At 41.0% G+C, this 24746-nt stretch overlaps 1 protein-coding gene across 5 annotated transcripts in view; it reads right to left on the bottom strand.

Annotated features, from left to right (window-relative positions):
- Nucleotides 1-24746, bottom strand: part of dock10 (dedicator of cytokinesis 10) — a 262430-nt gene that overhangs the window by 142919 nt on the left and 94765 nt on the right. For all 5 annotated transcript variants that reach the window (XM_067995400.1, XM_067995403.1, XM_067995401.1 and 2 more), the window contains exons 2-3: nt 14160-14279; nt 7670-7759 (exon numbers count right to left, since the gene is read on the bottom strand). In XM_067995400.1, the coding sequence (XP_067851501.1) occupies nt 7670-7759; nt 14160-14279 (210 nt within the window). The remainder of the gene's footprint in view (nt 1-7669; nt 7760-14159; nt 14280-24746) is intronic.

The raw sequence follows: 24746 nt of genomic DNA, 5'->3' as shown, positions 1-24746 counted from the left end.
TATTACCTTGAAACTTCACTCCCTGTCATCCTATATACATTCTATCTACCTCACTATACAGGTACAGCAATATTTTGGTGTGGATATTCTAAAAACAAAGAAATGCTAATTAAGATGTTTTGTATAGGGGAGTAAGATTATCTTAAGAATTTGTGCCCATTAAGGTGAAAGATGTTAGTGCTAGGGAATAGAGCAAGTATGTACTTTTGCCATCCAATGTCAACATCAAAGTGAAAGGAGGCCACAGCACAACTCCATCTGCTCTGCCTCAAATTTCATAATACTCAATGCTAACCTCAGAAAGGCGAATCCTATTGTAACAGTGCAAATGGTTCATTTCATAGACCAGCCACCATTTTGCCCTCCTTGACCAAATTCAAGAAAACAAGCTTGGAATGAGAAAAGTCCATTTGGTCATCGTTTCCATTCCTCCCACACACCATGGGGCAGATTTTAAACTTGCCTTCCGGGTGTAAAACTGAGATTGGGAATTGGTCCCTCATTGTAGAATCCGCCCAATTTTCATTTCCAATTATTTCAATGGAAATGAAAATTGGGCGGTTTCTTTAATGGGTGGCTGATGCGCTTGTCAGTTTTATGCCCGGGCAGCAAGTTGAAAATCTACCCCTAAATGGAATTTGCCTCAATTTGGATTCCACCTAACTTATTTAATCTTCCCAGGGAATATTCAGTAAAGTTTTCCTTATCTTCAAAAGGTAATCAAATGAAACTTAAGATCATCATTTATCTTTGATTGATTGTTTTCCATGATGTGTTATTTCAATGAATCCAATATGGGGCAACCATTATTTTCCAAAGAAGTATTTGACAATCTCTACCTTCAATCTCTTTCCTTGCCAGACATCTATGCTGCTCTATTTAGCCAAATACATGATAAACTGCTTGAGCTAGGAGTCTGTTCTACACATTCACTACTTTGGGGAATAAAGAAAATTTGATTACAGTTGCTAAGTAATGTCTTTGTGACCTATATTTCTGCACTTACACTCCAATATACTCCAGCTTGCTTATGTTTGTATTATCAATTCTATTCAGCATTTTTAAGCCTCTCTCAATTTTTTTTTCTCAGTAATGAAAACAAATTCAGTTGAAAGTTTAGTTTCTTAACTTACACACCAAATCTTGGAATCATCCTTGTTGTTACTCTCTGAAGCCTTTCCAATGCATCAATGTTCTTTTGAAGGTAAAGTATCAGAAACTGCAGATAATGTTCCAAATGATTTACACAAGGTTATGGTTTTTGTTTTGATTTTTAATCAAATCAAATGCCCTTGAGGTTCACCTCTACGTTTGATTGGCCTCAATAACACCTCAATATTGACAGGGAATAATCAACAGTCATATCTAAAATCCTTTTTCCACACAACCATCATCTTATAGGTTTTTACACCTTTTGGAGGTTCTATGTTTACCATTTTAATGTACATAACCATAGATTTATGCATATTAAAACTCATAAAATCCATCTGTCTTTCCCTAGCCCATGTTTTAATTGGACAAGATTGCTTTGAATGCTGTCCATCTCAGTTATACTCATCACCTGTCCATGTAGTTTGGTATTATCTGCAAATATAACATGACTAGAATTACTCTCCTTCTTGCTGTTTATCAAAAGTGGTGACAACAAAGGATACAGAACAGACCCTATCAGAATTCTGCCAGTAATTTTTGCTAACTTGTGCCAAGTTTTGGCAGTTTTATACTGTGCATCTATACCCACCAGGGATTCAGTAGAGAACAACAAATCAGTTTCAATTGAAAGCCTTAAGTGAAAGACAGTGAGAGAGGACTTTCATCTCATTAGTGTGTACAGAATTAGAACGTCCATGTATTTACCTACTGTGTCACTCAGATTGTCCTGGCTGTAAAACTGCATTTCAATTTGATACACTACTGAAGTCATTTTACAGAACAATCATGCAGTTAACTCATTTACCCCACAGCAGTGCACATTCAAACCACATGTGGCATATTAGAAAAGAAGGCAGTTATCATTTCAATCACTTTCTTAGTTGAAAAAAAACGAATGGCAAAATGAAAAATAATTTAACTGCTACCCACACACAATCGAATCATCAACTGCATAAAAGCAGATGTTACCAAGTACTAAATGTTCCTGCCACTTTGCAGAACAAATAAAGACAAAGCTATAAATGTAAATCTACAAAGACAAAATAACTAGAACTATAGGATTCACCTTAGCTCCTGTTTTCTCTTTTACCTCATATTTTGGCCCCGAAAGGCAAACATTTTACACAGAAAAAAATCCTTTTGATGATTCTAACTCCAAACATAGCCAAAAATGTCTGACAAACACAAGGCAAACAAGGTATGGTTCAATTTGGCCACAGCTTGCTTTATTCCAAACAGCTGCAGCAAATTCCCAACAACTCTGAGGTTATGAATGTTTATTGTTGTTTTGTGATAGGTCTACTCCAAGAAGGTCTGCACTAAGTATTCAAACTGATATTTGATGGTTAACCGAGTCAACACCAAAATATGGCTTTGTCTTTTGGCTGAACTGATGAAGCCTGAAGTTTGGGTAGCCTGAACTGGTGTCAGTAATAAACATTTTTCACTAAATACCAGCAAACAAACTACTTGGATTCCAAATTATGTCATCCCAAGCAAATGGGTATATATTCCTCGATAAATCTATCCCTGACCACTTCCTCATCTCTCTCTACACCCGCCTCTCACAATCATATTACCATCACCATTTATCTGTGGAAAAATCTCTGCTTGCCAGCTCAAACTCTAACTCCCAAATCCCTTCCTGTGGAACCTCCTTCCATCATGCCTTTGCTGCTGTTCAACTACAGAACCAGTCTCTGACCTTTACCTTTGACACCCTTATTCCCAACAAATCAATCACCGTCTTCCACCCTCATTGCAGTTTCGACCTTTGCATCCTCAAGACAAAGGGGCACAAACTTGCACATACCTGACACATAACTGGCCTTGTTATCAATTGTCAGATTTGATCCAACTATTTGGGACCAGTACAAATTGGACAGTCTGCATATGGGCAGGACTGGAACCAATGTCCTAGGGGGAGTGTTTGCGAGTGCTGTTGGGGAGGGTTTAAACTAATGTGGCAGGGGGATGGGAACCGATGCAGGAAGTCAGTGGGAAGTAAAGTGGTGACAGAAACAAAAGGCAGTAAGGGAGAGTGTACAAGACATGAACGGACAGATGGTCTGAGAAAGCAGGGCATAGACCAAGGGAAGTCTAGATTAAACTGCATTTATTTAAATGCAAGAAGTCTGATGGGCAAGGCAGATGAACTCAGGGCATGGATGGGTACATGGGACTGGGATGTTATAGCTATTACTGAAACATGGCTAAGGGAGGGGCACGACTGGCAGCTCAATGTTCCAGGGTACAGATGCTATAGGAAAGATAGAGCAGGAGGTAAGAGAGGAGGGGGAGTTGCGTTCTTGATTAGGGAGAACATCACGGCAGTAGTGAGAGGGGATATATCCGAGGGTTCGCCCACTGAGTCTATATGGGTAGAACTGAAAAATAAGAAGGGAGAGATCACTTTGATAGGATTGTACTACAGACCCCCAAATAGTCAACGGGAAATTGAGGAGCAAATATGTAAGGAGATTACAGACAGCTGCAAGAAAAATAGGGTGGTAATAGTAGGGGACTTTAACTTTCCCAACATTGACTGGGACAGCCATAGCATTAGGGGCTTGGATGGAGAGAAATTTGTTGAGTGTATTCAGGAGGAATTTCTCATTCAGTATGTGGATGGCCCGACTAGAGAGGGGGCAAAACTTGACCTCCTCTTGGGAAATAAGGAAGGGCAGGTGACAGAAGTGTTAGTGAGGGATCACTTTGGGACCAGTGATCATAATTCCATTAGTTTTAAGATAGCTATGGAGAATGATAGGTCTGGCCCAAAAGTTAAAATTCTAAATTGGGGGAAGGCCAATTTTGATGGTATTAGACAGGAACTTTCAGAAGTTGATTGGGAGAATCTGTTGGCAGGCAAAGGGACGTCTGGTAAGTGGGAGGCTTTCAAAAGTGTGTTAACCAGGGTTCAGGGTAAGCACATTCCTTATAAAGTGAAGGGCAAGGCTGGTAGAAGTAGGGAACCTTGGATGACTCGGGAGATTGAGGCCCTAGTCAAAAATAAGAAGGAGGCATATGACATGCATAGGCAGCTGGGATCAAGTGGATCCCTTGAAGAGTATAGAGATTGCCGGAGTAGAGTTAAGAGAGAAATCAGGAGGGCAAAAAGGGGACATGAGATTGCTTTGGCAGATAAGGCAAAGGAGAATCCAAAGAGCTTCTACAAATACATAAAGGGCAAAAGAGTAACTAGGGAGAGAGTAGGGCCTCTTAAGGATCAACAAGGTCATCTATGTGCGGAACCACAAGAGATGGGTGAAATCCTGAATGAATATTTCACATCGGTATTTACGGTTGAGAAAGGCATGGATGTTAGGGAACTTGGGGAAATAAATAGTGATGTCTTGAGGAGTGTATATATTACAGAGAGGGAGGTGCTGGAAGTCTTAATGCGCATCAAGGTAGAAAAATCTCCGGGACCTGATGAAATGTATCCCAGGACGTTATGGGAGGTTAGGGAGGAAATTGCGGGTCCCCTAGCAGAGATATTTGAATCATCGACAACTACAGGTGAGGTGCCTGAAGATTGGAGGGTAGCAAATGTTGTGCCTTTGTTCAAGAAGGGCGGCAGGGAAAAGCCTGGGAACTACAGGTGAGCCTGACATCTGTAGTGGGTAAGTTGTTGGAGGGTATTCTGAGAGACAGGATCTACAGGCATTTGGAGAGACAGGGACTGATTAGGAACAGTCAGCATGGTTTTGTGAGAGGAAACTCATGTCTCACGAATTTGATTGAATTTTTTGAAGGGGTAACCAAGAAGATAGATGAGGGCTGTGCAGTAGACGTGGTCTACATGGACTTTAGCAAAGCCTTTGACAAGGTACCGCATGGTAGGTTGTTACATAAGGTTAAATCTCACGGGATCCAAGGTGAGGTAGCCAATTGGATACAAAATTGGATTGACGACAGAAGACAGAGGGTGGTTGTAGAGGGTTGTTTTTCAAACTGGAGGCCTGTGACCAGCGGTGTGCCTCAGGGATCGGTGCTGGGTCCGCTGTTATTTGTTATTTATATTAATGATTTGGATGAGAATTTAGGAGGCATGGTTAGTAAGTTTGCAGATGACACCAAGATTGGTGGCACTGTGGACAGTGAAGAAGGTTATCGAGGATTGCAACGGGATCTTGATAAATTGGGCCAGTGGGCCGATGAATGGCAGATGGAGTTTAATTTAGATAAATGTGAGGTGATGCATTTTGGTGGATCGAATCGGGCCAGGACCTACTCCGTTAATGGTAGGGCGTTGGGGAGAGTTATAGAACAAAGAGATCTGGGAGTACAGGTTCATAGCTCCTTGAAAGTGGAGTCACAGGTGGATAGGGTGGTGAAGAAGGCATTCAGCTTGCTTGTTTTCATTGGTGAGAACATGAATACAGGAGTTGGGATGTCTTGTTGAAGTTGTACAAGACATTAGTAAGGCCACACTTGGAATACTGTGTACAGTTCTGGTCACCCTATTATAGAAAGGATATTATTAAACTAGAGAGAGTGCAGGAAAGATTGACTAGGATGCTACCGGGACTTGATGGTTTGACTTATAGGGAGAGGTTGGATAGACTGAGACTTTTTTCCCTGGAGAGTAGGAGGTTTAGGGGTGATCTTATAGAAGTCTATAAAATAATGAGGGGCATAGATAAGGTAGATAGTCAAAATCTTTTCCCAAAGGTAGGGGAGTCTATAACGAGGGGGCATAGATTTAAGGTGAGAGGGGAGAGATACAAAAGGGTCCAGAGGGGCAATTTTTTCACTCAAAGGGTGTGAGTGTCTGGAACGAGCTGCCAGAGGCAGTAGTGGAGGCGGGTACAATTTTGTCTTTTAAAAAGCATTTGGACAGTTACATGGGTAAGATGGGTATAGAGGGATATGGGCCAAGTGCAGGCAATTGGGACTAGCTTAGTGGTATAAACTGGGCGACATGGACATGTTGGGCCGAAGGGCCTGTTTCCATGTTGCAAACTTCTATGATTCTATGAACTATGTCAAACTTTACCATACCTCACTCATCTCAGCCAAAAGCATCTACTACTCCAAGATCATCCTCGAGGGCAAGGATAACTTTCTCCCCACAGCTAACCATTTCCTTGAAACCCATGTCCTGCCTCCTCCGCCATCACCTCCTATTCCAAGAGCTTGTGGATTGTTTTTTTAAATCTAAGATCAAGACCATCCACACAGCTACTTCCTCTCCCTTGGCTCCTAACCTTCCCCAATTTCCCAACCATTCCAGCCCTAACCCTTTGCACTTTGTTTCTCCCCATCTACCCCGTGCCTCTTTCCAAACTCATCTGTTCCACGAGACTCACCTCTTGCTTCCTTGATTCCTTCCCACCCCATTGCTCATCACTCAATTACCCCTCCTGGTACCCATGGCAGCCGATATTGTTAGTTCCCTCTCCTCTGGCATCATCCCTTTCCCCTTCAAAATCATTTACATCATCGTAACCTAAAAAATACACCCTCAATCCAGCTGTCCTCTCTAACCAGTGCCCTATCACCAATCTCCCTTTCTTCTGTAAAGTTCACAAGCATGCTGTCACTTCACAGCTCCATCTCTACTTCTGCCATTACTCCCTGTTCAAGTTCCTACAATCTGGCATCCGTCATACTCGCAACACCAAAATGGTCCAAGTCAAAGTCATGAATTACATTCTTTGTAACTGACCATGATGTGTTATTCTTCATTGTCCTTCTTGATCTCTTTGCAGTGCTTAATATAGTTGTCCAAGCCATTCTCCTGTGCTGCCTCTCCTCGGTTGTCCAGTTCCGCGGGACTGCCCTTGCATGATTCATTTCTACGTATCCAAACAAAGCCAGCGCACCTTCAGCAATCTTCCTCCTCCTTTCACCACACCATCACCTAGAGTCTCCCAAGGATCTATACTTCGTCCCATCTCCTTCCTCACCTACATATTACCCCTCAATCACTTCATCTGCAGGCATGGGATCAGATTGAATATGTATGCTGATAATACCCAGCTCTATCTCTCCAACACTTCTCTTGACCCGGGAGAGGATGTTTATACTGCACAAGAGGAGGCATAAACCAGTTGGCCTCAATGGCTTGTTTCTGCACTGTAGATACTATATAATTCTATGTAAGCAGAAACTTTGCAGGTAACTTCAGCGAACTTGTTCTGTTGGTATCCTGTTTGATGAATCCAGCAGCAACTATTTAGTCAAAAAGAAAATTTAATGAAGTGAATAGAAAAGAAAATAATTTGATTGTTAGTTGTAATTCTTAAATTTGGTGTTTTGACAGGAGTCCAACAGCAAGATTCAAGTCAACAAATTTCAACATTGAATCTCAGTTATTGGCGATGAAGATCGGCTATATAATCTTGCATGTATTTTAATGTAATTGTAAATTGGCTTACTGCATGAGCACAGAACAAGAAGGCACTTCTGCAATTCATCAAATGTCATTTAAACTAATCTGCTGTTCTCGAAACCACCTTTCAATTTCCACTGTCCAGCCATGAACTACAATACATATTTCATCCTTTACCTGCTTTACCAGTAGATTTTCTGCTTCATTTTCTGCCCCTTCAGGCACTGTGGAACATATGGTACGTCTTTCCCTTGGTATTGACGATGTCTGGACATAAAGAAACAGTAAGTTTTTGTTACTTATTGTTTAAAAGACTTTGAATACATTCGATGCACATAAATGGAAATAATCTGGGTAATAATCTAGCTGTGAAAACCTGCTGTATGCCTGATTTCAGTCACACTGATGTCACTTACATTCATGTCTCATTCCCATATTTGCTGACCATTTCCCTGAATACTTCCCCCATCACTGACTGTTTCACCACCAAGAGGAACTGCTCCCATGTGATTTTATGCTGTCTTTACCACTGTGCATACAGATTCTTTTGATATTTAATTCTTTTCTACATTTTTAAACCATACTTTCAATTTAATTAGTGAAAAGTTTTCTATAGGTTTGTTTAAAAAAAGACCAAAATCAAGCTTAAAGCATATTGGGGTAGAAATTGGATTTCGTTTTGCCCATTTTACAGGCAACATGGCCCAATTATGGGGACCAATGTCCTGTGCCCAAAGGATGCATGAAAAGCAATTGACCTGAAATTGGGTCTGGCCATTTTTCAGGTGTCCCTGACGGCCGATTAATACAAACATTAGGTTCCTTGCACATGTAAATGAGGGGCCTAATGCTTGTTCTGGGCCTCCTCTGTGAAATTGCCCTGCTCAGGATTCTTTAGGGGCCGCTGCAGCCCCAACTAAAAGTAAGTTTTTTATTCCAATTTTTACACAAACCTTCCCGTAGAGCCAGGAGGAGCAGGAGTACTCTCTCGATTCCACACTCATCGCAATCGTCCCCCATGCTCCACCCCACCCATTTCCTGCTCCAACCCAGCTTTGGACTGCTCCTGGCAAGGTAAGCGGACTGACATTCGTGCTGTTCAATTGCGCAAGCTACCTTTGGAGGCATAACATAAAATGTTAATGAAGCCTGAGGCCCATTTTCGGGCCAGTCTCAGGCCTCTCGGTTGGGGTGAGCGTTGGATGCGCAGCGCGAGTCTGGGCCAGAACACAGGCCCAAAAGAATTTCTACCCCATCAACTTTTGGATGCACGTGTGTTATGAGATTGTAATGGTTACTGCGACTGTATCAGTGTTAGAGTCAGGAGAATTACAATGCATGTATAGAATTTGCTGGCTGCTAAATTTATAAGTCGCAAAAATAAACATTTTTGCATTTTTTCAATGCACTGACAGAGTGAAAGATTCATGCAAATAACATGAATGAATGGAATGGGCTACATTATTGGCAATATGCAACAACTATCAACCCAATCATTCGTAACATTCAAAATGCTTTCTCTAGTTGAATCTTTTCCTGAAATAAAATAAAGCTAAATAAATACAAAACATGATATTCCAGTGAAAGTTCTAACCAAATAATAAATACACTGTGCAGGTTCTCATTGGTTAAACTGCTATTCAGACAGACCAATTGGTATAGTCTTCTACAATACAGGTATCACAGTATCATGGTGGGTACAGCACAGGAGGAGGCCATTCAGCCCATCATGCATGTGCTGGCTCTTTGAAAGAGCTATCCAATTAGTCCCATTCCTCTGCTCTTTCCCGATAGCCCTGTAAATTTTTTCCCTTCAAGTATTTATCCAATTCCCTTTTGAAAGTTACCATTGAATCTGCTGCCACCACCCTTTCAGGTGGTGCATTCCAGATCATTACAACTCACTGGGTAAATATTATTTTCCTATTGTCGCCTCTGGCTCTTTTGCTGATCAGCTTAAATCTGTGTCCTCTGGTTACTGACCCTTCTGCCACGGGAAACAATTTCTCCTTATTTGCTCTGTCAAAACCATTCATGATTTTGAACAGCTCTATCAAATCTCCCCTTAACCTTCTCTGTTCTAAGGAAAACAACCCCAGCTTCTCCGGTCTCTCCACATAACTGAAGTCTCTCATCCCTGGCACCATTCTAGTAACTCTCTTCTGCACCCTCACTCAGGCCTTGACATCCTTCCTAAAGTGCAGTGCCCATAATTGGACACAATACTCCAGCTGAGGCCTAACCAGTTGCTGTTTGTTTTTTTAATAAGATAATATTCGTATCACTCAAAATAATACATCATATCAATGGCTCTTCCATTACATGATACATAGATTTATATGCAATGAATTTGTTGTCTTTATTACAAGGTCAATCTAATTTCCCCACTCAATGGTGATGATTGAATGGTCTGTGGAGCATATTCATTCCTGAGCAACTGGGCCCCTGGAAGTATCTGGCCAATGAAGCCAACCAGTCAAGGATAAATAACACAAGATGCAAAGTGGGATAGGTATTTGACAATTTCACCTGATTTACCCTGGGGGGAGGGGGGGGAGGGGGGTTGCAGATAAAGGAATTTCAGAGATTCTTGTAACACTTACTACAAAGTGTTTCCATCGATTAGCTAAGAACCAGCTGACAGAAAGAGTCCAATCTAAAATGCTGAAAAATGCATGCGAATTATGAGCATGCAGCATCTGTAGCAATAATGGTTAGAATCAAGTTGACAAGGTTTTTCAGGATGTCAAATAGCATTGTGAAATTTTACTTGAAAAAAACAGTATCTAGGTGGAATTATTCTGTCAAGTGCAATGCATAAGAAGGTTGGGAAATCTACTTTGCCTGACATTTCATGTTGTAAAGCTCTCTTAATGTGACAAACATGTGACTATAACCACTTCACAATAATATGCTAATGGCCAAATATGTTAAGGTTGCCAGCCAACGTAGTTGGAGGCACTCCAGCGTTGGATAGTGAAGGCCAACAGTTATTGGAATGGCTCTCGTTAATGCAACTTTAATTCACTAAATCAGCCAAAAAATCCGAGGTTCCTTCTTGTAAATGTAGCACAGCAAAGCTCCTTCGGCTTCATCAGAAAATCCCAACTTAATACAATAGCATTAAGAGTTGAAATTTGTATCTTCATAAACAAAGTTTTCAAAATATAAGTCCCACACGCTGCTATCGAAACACTTTGGCATTCATCCACAATGGTTTACCTTTAATACCTTATAACCCAGGCCATTAGAGGAATTTTATTATTTTAACAAGAATTTGAGGATGGTGACAATAGCAACATGCACTTTTACAGTGCCTTTAACATAATAAAATGTCCCAATGCGCTTCACAGAAGAAAATAACCAGATACTGAGCATTGATGGGAGAAGATTTGGGGGTAACTGAAGGCATGATCAAAGAGATAGATTTTGAAGATAATTTTTAAGTCGTGGACTGGAGGATGCAAAAATGCTAGAGGCAGAAAGCCAGGGGGTGGATGTAGAGACACAGACTGAAGGAAGTTGCAGAGGCAAGGCCATAGAGGGATTTGTACATGAGGCTAAGAATTTTGAAACTAGTGTTGGGTGGATGAAGAGGCAATGAAGATTGGTTGGGACAGGGATACTAGGTGAGCAGGACTGGATATGGGCAGCAGAGATTTGGATGAGTTGCAATTTACGAAGGGTGTAACTAGGGTCTCTTCTCCCCACATTTGGTGGCCATGCTTTCAGCAGGCTTGGTCCTTTCTTAACCCCCCTGCCTCTCTAACTCCCTCTCCTCCTTTAAGACCTTCCTTAAAACCCACTTCTTTGGCCAAACTTTTGATCACCCCTCCTAATCTTTCCTTCTTTGCCTCGATATCCATTTTTCCTTTGGGCAGCACCTTGTGAAGCGCCTTGAGATGTTTTTCTACATTAAAGGCACTGCATAAATGAAAGTTATAGTTGTACCTTCAGTCTGGACTGCAGCAACTCACTGAGCCTACTTTGAATGCATCTCCTAGCCCCATGACATCTACCAGCGAGAAGGACAAAAGCAGCAATATCATGGGAACATCGTCACCTGCAGATTCCCATTCAATTTAAGCTGTTCCAGAAGACTGTCTCAGGATGAAAGTATCATGGCAGCTTCCTGGATACCTTGCACAGACCTGCATAATGGTGTTTCTGTGATCGGCCACTAGCTGTACATTGCTAGAGTGGTATCCTTTTCTATTGATGAATGTTGCTGGTTCTCATTTCGGTTCCCTGATGATGACATGTGTGCAGTCAATGATTAAGTCAGCCACTGCTGCAAAGCCCCGAGTTCTGCCCTGTTGACTGCTGAGGTCAGTGGGGACGGCGATGTACTGCTTGGTCCTGGCAAAGAGGGTATTGGTCACCTATTGAATGCAGCTGTGTACTGCAGACTATTATATGTGGGTGACGTCCCCTGTAGCAGCCTGCAACAATCCAATGGCAAAGAAATTCAGCGCTATGGTGACATGGAGGGCTACTGGTACAGCCTGCCCCCCTGGTCCAGCATGTAGCAGATCCTGTTCCAGGAGATGACATGGGTCTACGACAACCTGCCTGGAGAAGCACAGCCTCCTCCTGTACTGGTTCTCAGAGAAGTCCAAGAAGGTGGACTTGGCCTATACACCCTGTATGCTGGGTATGGTCTCCTACACACAGCCCCCCTCACCTGTTGTCTTCGGAGAGGCCCAGGTGCTGGTGGAGGTAGTCACAAGACTTGTGCAGCTACTGCTGCTGCTCCCTCTCCTCCAAGTCTTGCTCCGTGTAGAATAAAGAAGCAAGAAGGGAACCCGTAGTAAGTAGAGAAAGCTTACTCCGGGCTGTTTGGGGAAAAAAAGTGTAGAAGTAGCGATCTGAAAGCAGGAAACTCTCCTTGAAAACCAGAGAGCAAAAGGTCCTGTGGTCCAGTGAGCTGTAGCTGAGGACCCCTTTTTATAGTGCTACAGGAGCACTCAGGCACCAATCTCACCAGGTTTTGCTGGGAGGTTCAAGACTGGGTGGGGCATCTGCGATTTTCATTTTAAATTGCCTGGGGGCAGAGATAGAGCGTATCTGTGAGATTTTAATGAGGCCCTCGTTTGCCTGGGGTGGGGTCTGATCCAAAGCCAAAAACTGGTGAGTTAGTATTGTGGCAGGCAGGAACGGTGTGAGAAGCTCCCAACGTGATTTTAACCCCCTGCCTGCTCCATTCCCACCAGGTGGGCTAGGTTAAAATCAGGGTTCTAATGTCTGAATTGCCCTGGGTAGGGTATTGTTAGCCACACATTTGTAAAAAAACTAAGGTATTGAGCTTCCAGTAATTACATTTATTCCATGTTACTCAGTTAATGTTAAACATGGCTTTAACAGAATAAAACACTCAGATTAAAATGCCAATTACGATTATTATAAGGATCATCTCATTTTAATAAATGAAGTATTACTTTATTCGGAATGCGAAAGTCAAAATTTTTGTCTCCTTAACTAACACAGATATTTGCACACAAAATAAGCAGATTTCATATTATTGAGCTAATTTTTGAAAGTGAGATGTGCATAGTACAAGAAATTATGAAATGCACTATTAGTCATTACTTGAGTTTTTAAAAATAACTTTAAAACATTTTCTTAATATTCCTTCTGAAGTTTTTGCTCCAGACAAGTAAGTAAAACTGCCAAGAGTTTTTTTCAGATGATTTATAACAACTCTGTTCCTTTGTGGATTCCTGTGGCATGTGTGTTTAATTTATCTTCTGGAATTTCATTTATTTGCAAAATTATAGGCACCTTCAGAGATTGAGACCGAAAGCAAATTAAACCTGAATTTCTCATTACACTGCAGTTGCAAATTCATATTTGCAGTGAATTGGCAGCTAATTCAAAGTACAAGTGCTAGTGTGCATATTACATGGTTTGCAGTTAAAATTAACACCGGCACACATTGGATTCCAGTGCATCTATGAATTGAGGCCTTCGCCTCACATTGGGAATAAGGCACATTTATTTTCTGCCACAAAGAAAAAATACAGCAGATAGGTTGTGCTCGTAAATAATACTGCTGTTTCGCAGCTAGTAGCGGCATATTGGTGCAAGTGAAGCAGAATTAAGCAACACAACTTCACTCGCACTTGTCACGTGACACTTACCTTGTGTTCCAGTTTCCTCCACGATTCAGAGCCTCACTGCACATCTGCAGACACCCAAGCTTGTGCATACATGGTGGCACTTGGCCAACATTATAATACTCAGCATGTGGATTCACTTCATTCAACCACAAACAAGCCAAAACTAATGTGAACCCAGCACAAGATCAGAACAAAGTAACATTGTTAGCAGTGCCTTATAAGGCACTATATAAATGCAAGTTGTTATTGTTATACATGAAGTGAAACAGGAGAGGAAAAAAGAGCACAGGTCAATGCAATACTAATATAAATCTGGCTAAACACAAAATTAACTCAGATGGTGTTCTAACATTTAAAAAGTATCACTGATGTAAAGTCAAGAGTTACTTATACATTAGAATGGTAATGAAACTGTTTACCTAGGAGATGAGCTTGGTCCTGATTTACATAGCTGTGTGCCACAAAAGCTATTTTAAGACATGTTTTTTGTACACACAAAAAAAGTTGGAATTAAACAAAAATTTTCAAACTATAATAGTTCTACTCACAGAGAAATCATTGTCAGGGAACTGCAGCATATCTTTGAGGGGGTGATTCTGAATATGGCTCTCATGGTCTTCAATGACTGCCTCATAGTCCAGTGGTTCAATGATTTTAGGCTTCTCTGGCTTCAGGAGAAAAAAAATTAGAAAATATTAATCTATCTGCATGAAGAACCTTAAAATTTAACACACAAACTGCAGTGGGCTGAAGTCAAAAGAATGCTGTACAGCTATTGATGCACAGTCAATATTATAGTTAGTGAGAGCAACTTGATAATGACATTCTTGCACATTTTTGCTTCACACCAGTACCAGTGTAATTTTTTATTTTTATTTACTTGAATTCAAGCTTTTTGATCTTCATCTTACAAATTCTACCACCTGAAAATAGCAAATTGCCTTTTCAGCTCCTCACTTGCAGAAGCTAACTACATGCATGCATTTGAGTGCATACTCACAAAGTTTTGCCTTTCCCACTCCACAGTGATGCAAGCAGGCCGTGTAACTACCTCACTGCTGAATCTGCTAAATTGGCATCAGTACTGCATCAGTATGTTCAGTCAAAACTTTAGATAAACCTGCGCCAAGTAGAGTTGTCAACTCTGGTTGGACTTATTCCTGGAGGTTGAGAAACATAGAAACATAGAAAATAGTGCAAGAGTAGGCCACTCGGCCCTTCGGGCCTGCTCCGCCATTCAAAGTGATCATGGCTGATCAAATAACTCAGTACCCTGTTCCCGCTTTTTCCCCATATCCCTTGATCCCTTTAGCATTAAGAAATATATCTATCTCCTTCTTGAATACATCTAATGACTTGGCCTCCACTGCCTTCTGTGGTAGAGAATTCCATAGGTTCACCACCCTCTGAGTGAAGAAATTTCTCCTCATCTTGGTTCCAAATGGCATACCCCATATCCTGAGACTGAGACCCCTAGTTCTGGACTCCCCAGCCATCGGGAACATCCTCCCTGCATCTAGTCTGTCTAGTTCTGTTAGAATTTTATATGTTTTGATGAGATCACCTCTCATTCTTCTAAACTCGAGTGAATATAGGCCTAGTCAACCCAATCTCTCCTCATACTTCAGTCCTGCCATCCCAGGAATCAGTCTGATAAACTTTCGTTGCACTCCCTTCATGGCAAGGACATCCTTCCTCAGATAAGGAGACCAAAACTGCACACAATACTCCAGATGTGGTCTCACCAAGGCCCTGTACAACTGCAGTAAGACATCCCTGTTCCCGTACTCAAATCCTCTTGCAATGAACACCAACATACCATTCGCCTTCCTAACTGCTTGCTGCACCTGAATGCTCACTTTCAGCAAACTGGTGTACAAGGACACCCAGGTCTCGTTGCACCTCCCATTTTCCCAATCTATCACCATTCAGAAATTAATCTGCCTTTCTGTTTTTACAACCAAAGTGGATAACCTCACATTTATCCACGTTATACTGCATCTGCCATGTTCTTGCCCACTCACCAAACTTGTCTAAATCACATTGGAGCCTCTTTGCATCCTCCTCACAACTCACATTCCACCCCAGCTTTGTGTCATCTGCAAACTTGGAAATGTTACATTCAGTTCCCTCATCCAAATCATTGATATATATTGTGAATAGCTGGGGCCCAAGCACTGATCCCTGCGGTACCCCACTAGTCACTGCCTGCCACTCGGAAAAAGACCCGTTTATTCCGACTCTCTGTTTCCTGTCTGTCAACCAATCCTCAATCCATGCCAGTATATTCCCCCCAATCCCATGTGCTTTAATTTTGCACACTAACTTCTTGTGTGGGATCTTATCAAAAGCCTTCTGAAAATCCAAATACGCCACATCCACTGGTTCTCCACGATCTATTCTACTCGTTACATCCTCAAAAAAATCCAGTAAATTTGTTAAGCATGATTTCCCTTTCATAAACCCATGCTGACTTTGTCCAGTCCTGTTAATGCCTTCCAAGTGTTCTGTTATCACATCCTTTTTAATAGACTCTAGCATTTTCCCCACTACTGATGTTAGGCTAACTGGTCTGTAATTCCCTGTTTTTTCTCTCCCTCCTTTTTTAAATAGTTTGGTTACATTTGCCACCCTCCAATCTGCAGGAACTGTTCCATAATCTATAGAATTTTGGATGTTGACAACCAATGCATCCACTATTTCAATGGCTACCTCTTTTAGTACTCTGGGATACAGATTATCAGGCCCTGGGGATTTGTCAGCCTTTAGCCCCCTTAATTTCCCTAGCACTATTTTTTTTACTAATACTGATTCCCTTCAGTTCCTCCCTCTCATCAGACCTTTGAATCCCTAACATTTCCAGGAGGTTATTTTGGTCCTCCTTTATGAAGACAGAACCAAAGTATGTGTTTAATTGTTCTGCCAATTCTTTGATTCCCATTATAATTCCCCCCATTTCTGACTGTAAGGGACCTACATTTGTCTTCACTAATCTTTTTCTCTTGACATAGTTATAGAAGCTTTTACAGTCAGTTTTTATGTTCCCTGATAGTTTACTCTCATACTCTATTTTTCCCCTCTTAATCAATCTCTTTGTTCTCCTTTGCTGAATTCTAAACTGCTCCCAATCCTCAGGCTTGCCGCTTTTTCTGGCAATTTTATATGTCTCCTCTTTGGATCGAATACTATCCCTAATTTCTTTTGTAAGCCACGGTTGAGCCACCTTTCCTGTTTTATTTTTGCACTAGACAGGAATGAATAATTGTTGTAATTCCTGCACACGTTCTTTAAATATTAGCCATTGCCTATCCACCGTCATCCCTTTTAGTAAAGTTCCCCAATCTATCCTAGCCAACTCACACCTCATACTTTCATAATTTCGTTTATTTAGATTCAGGACCCTAGTTTCGGATTCGACTACTTCACTTTCCATCTTCATGAGGAATTCTATCATGTTATGGTCACTCTTCCCTAAGGGACCCCACACAACAAGATTGTTAATTAATCCTTTCTCATTGCACAATACCCAATCTAGGATCGCCTGTTCTCTAGTTGGTTTCTCAACGTATTGGTCTAGAAATCCATCACGTACACACTCCAGGAATTCCTCCCCCACAGTATTATTGCTAATTTGGTTTGACCAATCCATATTCAAATTAAAGTCACCCATGATTATAGTTGTACCCTTCTTGCATGCGTCTCTAATTTCCTGTTTAATGCCCTCCCCTACATCTCCACTACTGTTTGGGGGCCTATAGACAACCCCCACCAACGTTTTCTGCCCCTTGGTGCTTCTTAGCTCCACCCATACAGATTCCACATCGTAATTTTCCAAGCCAATATCCTTCCTCACTATTGCATTGATTTCCTCCTTTACTAACAATGCTACCCCACCTCCTTTCCCTTTTTGTCTGTCCTTCCTAAATATTGAATACCTTGGATGTTCAGTTCCCATCCTTAGTCACCCTGCAGTCATGTCTCCGTAATCGCAACTATATCATACCCGTTAATATCTATCAGCGCTGTTAATTCATCTACCTTGTTGCGAATGCTCCGCGCATTAAGATACAATGCCTTTAGACTTGTCTTTTTAAGATTGCTAGTCATCTTAGTATTATTTTGCACATATGGCCCTTGTTTTCTCTGCCTTCCACTATTGCTTCATCCCTTTCTGTCTTTTGTTTCTATCCTTGTTTCCCCCTCCTCTGTCTCCCTGCTCAGGTTCCCATCCCCCTGCCATTCCATTTTAAACCTTCCCCAACAGCACTAGCAAACACCCCCGCGAGGGCATTGGTCCCTGTCCTGCTCAGGTGTAACCCGTCCCGCTTGTACAGGTCTCACCTTCCCAGAACCGGTCCTAATGTCTCAGGAATCTAAATCCCTCCCTCCTACACCATCCCTGCAGCCACGCATTCATCTGGTCTATTCTCTTTTTCCTATACTCACTAGCACGTAGCACTGGTAGTAATCCTGAGATCACTACCTTTGAGGTCCTGCTTTTTAGTTTTTCTCCTACCTCCTTAAATTCACCGTGCAGGACCTCATCCCTTTTTTTTAAACCTATGTCGTTGGTACCGATATGGTTTCATCACATGACCTACCACTTCCAACTACCCCAACCCCACGCTCCTGCCATTGGTGCCTGACAGATCCATCCTCACATTGCCCGATTGGATGATTCTTCACTGTCAGTCAAACAGCGTTTTTTCCCCCCCCATCGCCAACATTTTTATAACTAATAAACAAAAGTGTTTAAGGAAATTTTTTTTTGAAGAACACACAACTTTTTTCATTGGCCCTATGATTTTGCTCCCAGTTTGCTCGCAGCAGTGTCCGGGAGATCAATCCTGGAAGGTTGACAACCCCAGTGGCAAGTTTCGTGACCAACTTGTTTTTAGCTCATTGCTCAACCAGCGAGTGATTTCCAGTGAAGCATTGCAGGCTAGATTCTAACTGAATTGGAAATCTTCCTCGGGCTGAATTTGAGCTAACTCAGTGCACAAAACGGAAACAGATCTCCAGCCCTCCAAGCTTGGCATCTACACTGTGTGCTCCAATGACCAGTGGATTATTAGAGCTGGAGAAGAACGGTGCAGGCAGCTATATGCCCAGTGACAGCAAGCACACTGGCTGACTAACCAAAGTAACCATAACAACAACCCGGTACTTCTGTGAACGCATCATCCTCGGATTATTATATCTATTCTTCCAAGTATTTAATATTTCAGCTTCTGCTTTGTAACATTCTGCCTATGCATCAAATAAGCTGTGATATTTGTGAAAATAAGAACATTTCTGAATTTGCTTGTCATTTACTGATGATCATTTCCTGAAGCAAAGCTTCTCAATATTTTTCCATTAAAATTACATAACATTGCTACATGCTTGATTCTTTCATGGTTTCACAATTGCTGTCAAAGGATAAACCAATTTATCATGGATCTGTTGCTGATTGAAAATTTGCCAGCCCTCAGATTTTCAATTCTGTAAAATGACCTTTAATAAACCGGAGAGATTGAAACTTAACAGTTTATAAATGATGATTTATGAATTTAAACAGGGACATGGTGATAGCTGCAGAACATTTCAATGATAAAGTGATATCATTTTCCATTGAAATAGTGCAGCTAATCATGGCTTTTTAAGCAGCCCATGAGTGTAACATTGTGCATTTGTTCTTTAAAGAAAATCTACAAACATAAAGCCTTAATGATTTGCTATAGAATTCACTTGCCTGTTTATTAATAAAAGGAAATGGTACACCAAAAGAATAAGAAAGTAATCCTACATATTCAGACCAAAACAAACTGTTAATGTACCACTGGTAAGGTGAACAACATTATTTATATTGAAAACTTCCCAGAGTCAGCAGAGCAACTGCTCTTCCATTGTTTCTATTTACATTACAAAACTGCAAGACAAATAAATTAGCAGCAGCAGCCTTTTAAGGTATTTTGCATAAGAAATATTTTGATTATCTGTCTGACACTATATTGTACAGGCAGATTCATGGATTCTAATAAATTTAAGAGGACATATTTTGTATTTTTGAAGCACCATTTACTCTTAGCATCTGTAATAAATATAGTGTACCACTGTGGTGATAAAAAGTGAGAAAGGTTTGAGATTACTGCTGGATCATTAAATATTAGTAGACAAAAGTATTAAATATTCAGCCACACAGAATTGGAGAGGTAAAGATCCAGCCTTATTTCTGCACTCAGAGCAAAAAATTTAGAACATTCAATTGATTCTTTTTAACAAATATGTATGGGAGATTTTTTAGCTGGGGGGTTTCCTTTCGAGACAGTAAAGTCACCAAGTTCCCAATCTGCACATGAACAAAATCATATGCTCACTGCATTAATACAGCATAGCCTGTTACTGCTTATATGTACTATGCCACAAGTGATCTATGTAACAGCTGAAAAAATAATTATTTTTAAAAATGAAAACCAGGTTCAGCCTGTAACAAAATCAATTTTGAAGACTTTAAAGACTAGACACATCGTGCACCAAAGCTTCAAAGTATTTGGTGCATCTGTGTTTAAAACCAAGGAAGGCAAAAACTCAGGAAAGAAAGACAGTTGCATGCAACGAAAAAAGAACTGGGGCTCGTAGCTAAGCTAGAAACCCAAGATCATAAGCTTACCAGGTGGATACACGAAGAAGGCCATTCAGCCAATCCTAGTTCATCGATCCAAAAATGTCCATCTCCCATAACAGCATCTAAATGTTTCTTAAATATTTCCAAGGTAAATGCTTCCTAAACCAATTTCAAGTGTTGATCACTATGAGAACAACTTCTTCCTGGCATCAGTCCTAGATTTGTTTTTTCTCACTTTGCCACTTGAGCTACTTGTCCTACAGTTATGGTTTTAACTTAAGGTAAATAAAGGAAAGTGGTATCCTACAGGTTGATAGTCTTTCTTTGGGTGCTGTTCCTACTGAACACCCTATGAGAATGTAAAAGTACATATAATCAAGGACATTTGGTAGGTTTTCAAAGAAAATTGGACAGAATTGCAGAGTCTGTTCTCTACACACCAGTAAAAATCCTGAATCCTACACAATAAAAATTGAATTCAATCACTGTCAATGAGTGAGACATTGAATCTGCCCTCTCAGGTGGACATAAAAGATCCATGGCACTACTTGAAGAAGAGTAGGGGAGTTATCTTGGTGTCCTGGCCAACATTTATATCTCAACCAACGTCACTAAAAACAGATTATGTGGTTATTTATCTCTGCTGTGTGTGGGAGCTTGCTGTACGCAGGTTGGCTGCCATGATTTCCCACATTACAACAGTGACTACACTTCAGAAGTACTTCATTGGCTGTGAAGCACTTTGGGACATCCTGACTTCTTTGATGAAGTAATGGCAAGGGTTGATGAAGGTAGTGCAGTTGATGTTATGTATATGGACTTTCAAAAGACATTTGATAAGGTACCAAATAATGGACCTGTTAGCAAAATTGAAGCCCATGGAATTAAAGAGGCAATGGCAGTGTGGAAACGAAATTGGCTAAGAGGCAGATGGCAGAGAGTAGTCGTGAACAGTTGTTTTTCAGACTGGAGGGAAGTGTAGAGTGGTGTCCCCTAGGGGTCGATGTTGGGACCACTGCTCTTTTTGATATTTATTAATGACCTGGGTTTGGGTATACAGGGCACAATTTCAAAGTTTGCAAATGACACAAAACTCAAATGTAGTAAATAGTGAGGAGGATAGTAACAGATTCCAGGAAGAAATAGCCAGATTGGTGAAATAGGCAGACACATGGCAGATGCAATTTAACGCAGTGAAGTGTGAAGTGATGCATTTTGGTAGGAAGAATGAGGAGAGACAATGTAAACGAAATGGTACAATTTTAAAGGGGGTGCAGGAAGAGAGAGAGAGACCTGGAGGTGGGCATACACAAACCTTTGAAGATGGCAGGGCAAGTTATGAAAGCTGTTAAAAAAGCATATGGTATCTTTGGCTTTATAAACAGAGGCATAGAGTTCAAAAACAAGGAAGTTATGCTGACCTTTAAAAATCACTGGTTAGACCCCAGCTGGAGTCTCCAGTCTCATCTCTTTGATACTAGGGATCAACAGTACGGAGATTCTTTGCACTACCTCAACGAATTGAATGCATACATGGTAACCATTTGCATTTAGTGTGAACTTCAGCATTCCAAACCAGTAACCTCATTTCTTGCTAAAACTAACATGGATTCCAACTTTCTGCACTCCTCCAAAGTTACCCCATAAACCACCATGGCTCAGTGCTTCCACACAAGTGTCAAGTTTCCTGTGCTTAGTGGGACAGATCACAACTGTTGCTGGTTAGTGGATTGTGAAGGAGAGCTGGAGAGCTGCCATAAAACCTGCCTATCTGTTCCCGACTCTTTAGCACTAGGAGGCATGGGGAGGAAGAAGAGGAGAAGGTTAAATCACTGGTTAGGCCTCAATTTGAGTATTGTGTCCAGTTATGGGTACCACACTTTAGAAAGGATGTCAAGGCCTTGGAGAAGGTGCAGAGGAGATTTACCAGAGTGATACCAGGAATGAGGGACTTCAGTTATGTGGAGAGACTAGAGAAGATTGTTCTCCTTGGAACAGAGAAGGTTAAGGAGAGATTTAATAGAGGTGTTCAAAATTATGAGGGATTTTGATGGAGTAAATAAGGAGAAACTGTTTCCACTGGCAGGAGGATCAGTAACCAGAGGATACAGATTTAAGATAAATGGCAGAAGAACCAGAGGGGTGATGAGGAGAATTTTTTTTAAAACTCGGTGAGCAGCTCAGACAGATGCCAAAGTGGCACAAATAAGATATGCACCAAAATTCCAGAGCTGCACCTTACCTGCCAGCTAAAGGTACAGTGAGGGATGGGCAATCAATGCTGGGCTTGCCAGCGATGCCCACATCCCATGAACGAATAAAAAAAGTGAAATGGAGGATGGTGATCGGGTGACTCTGCACAGTGCAAGAATCCAGAAGTTTTCAATGGAGGAAGCTCAGTCTTTTCTCCACATTGATTTTGAAGTTCAAGTGTGGGCAATACAGGCATTGTATAAAAAAGATATTTTGCTTGAATCTAACTGAAATATAAAACAGTTTGAAAATCTGTTCCTTTTGTGCATATTTTGGTTATGCATAAAATCCATACACAAACATCTTGGAAGAAAAGCATAACTTACTGCAGCAGATGATTATGGCTGCTCAGTACATAGAGCAGGTTATGAAATGCCAAGTTACTAATCCATAGATTTATCTTAATGTGATGTGAGGCCTGCCCTCCTCCTCATTCTTACCCGTGCTCCCAGTGCCTCTCAGTGTTGAAGAGCCTATTAGCTTTGAAGTGCAGCAGAAGAGATGGGCAGTTGACAATGCTTCCATTGTCCCCAGTGATCAGTGAGTACTAGTGCAGAATGCACATTACCAGCACCAGTGGGAGGACATGTTGGGATGGGCCAACTCAATGAGGGGATACAAAAGCAGAATTTGCACCAGACTTCCTGCTGTCCAAGATCAGTTTCTAGGTGAGTCAGGTTTCCAAGCAGATGTCTGTCACCCCACCAGATCCAGATCCTCCCTAGCATCCAAGCACAGAGAAGGTGGCAGGGAGGGGAAATGAAGGACCCTCCAATGTAAATACTCCATCCTTCTGCTCCTTTTACAAAAAATAATTTTAAATATTTTAGACTGGCTGTAAACTGTAATTAAAACAATGATAGTTTATACATTTAAAACCGCTTCTACTAAAGGGAGCTAATGTTTTTAAACTTTAGCTTAACTTGATCATTTAGAAAATACTAACATTTAGACTGCCTGAAAATTGTAACAGAAATATTTCAGATAAGCAATTTGTTTTTACTTGAAATATTTTATTTTCAAAAATCTCAACAATTAATAGCTTGATTTAAATTTATCACTGCTTTTAATACTTTAAATGTTTACTTCTGTTAAAATGTTATTTTATTATTAATTTATTCACAACATGTGCACTGATAAGGACCAGGGAGGTGGCGGCAATGGATTGGCTGATCCATTGCAGATTCCAAATGTTAGAAAACACACCAAATAAAATGTCAAAAATCAATATTTTCTGTGGCAGTATGACCCAGACCCCTCCAAGTTTTATGTATCCTCAACATTTATTAGCTTGTTTTGGGGATGCAGGGATGAAGTTATAACAATCCGATATTCCACTGGAATTTTAGTGTAGTTACTAGTTTTCATGTTATAAATCCAGAGCCATTCTTGACCGATCTGCTTTCTTGTTATCGGTAGGTTTTTTGAAGCTGTTGGTCAGCTTTTGCTACCTGTCTTGGTTGAGAATAATGTGAATGTCTCACTGGTGTCTAATTACCATAATTTGTTCTTTGATTGCTAGACATTGAGCCTCGTGCCAAGTCCCGTACACCCATCACCCCTGTGCTCGCTGACCTTCAATGGCTCCCAGTCCGGAAACGCCTCGATATTAAAATTCTCATCATTGTTTTCAAATCCCTCTGTTGCCTCGCCCCTCCCTATCTCTGGAACCTCCTCCAGCCCTACAACCCTCCAAGATCTCTGCACTCCTTCAATTCTTGCCTCTTGAGCATTCCTGATTTTAATCACTCCACCATTGGTAGCCGTGCCTTAAGCTGTCTAGCCCCTAAGCTCTGGAATTCCCTCCCTGGACATCTCTACCTCTCTCTCTTCCTTTAAGACGCTCTTTAAAATCTACCTCTTTAACCAACCTGTCCGAATATCTCATTATGTGGCTCGGTGTCAAATTTTGTTTGATAACGCTCCTGTGAAGCGCCTTCGGACATTTTACTATGTTAAAGGTGCTATATAAATCCAAGTTATTGTTATTAACATGCTTAAATCTATTTATACTTCACATCAACAATTTCAACACCATGAATGTAGTCATCAAAGTAATGCTAAACTAAAAAAGCTTCAAAGCAATAAATCTTTGTTGTAACTCCTTTTAAAAGAGCAGTGTGGTAACCTGCATCTGCTGTGACAAGTTGCAAAGATCTAGCTTTTCCTGTATCTATACTGAAGAATCAGGCCATTGATGAACATATTAATAGTAAATATATTTCAAAATGCTACCTAAACAGAACTGCCTCCTACACTGAAATGGTCATATCCT

The sequence above is a fragment of the Heptranchias perlo genome, chromosome 13, assembly GCF_035084215.1.
Source record: "Heptranchias perlo isolate sHepPer1 chromosome 13, sHepPer1.hap1, whole genome shotgun sequence".
Classification (NCBI taxonomy): domain Eukaryota; kingdom Metazoa; phylum Chordata; class Chondrichthyes; order Hexanchiformes; family Hexanchidae; genus Heptranchias; species Heptranchias perlo.
The sequence above is the reverse complement of the archived record's forward strand: the minus strand, read 5'-3'. Positions and strand labels throughout refer to the sequence as shown.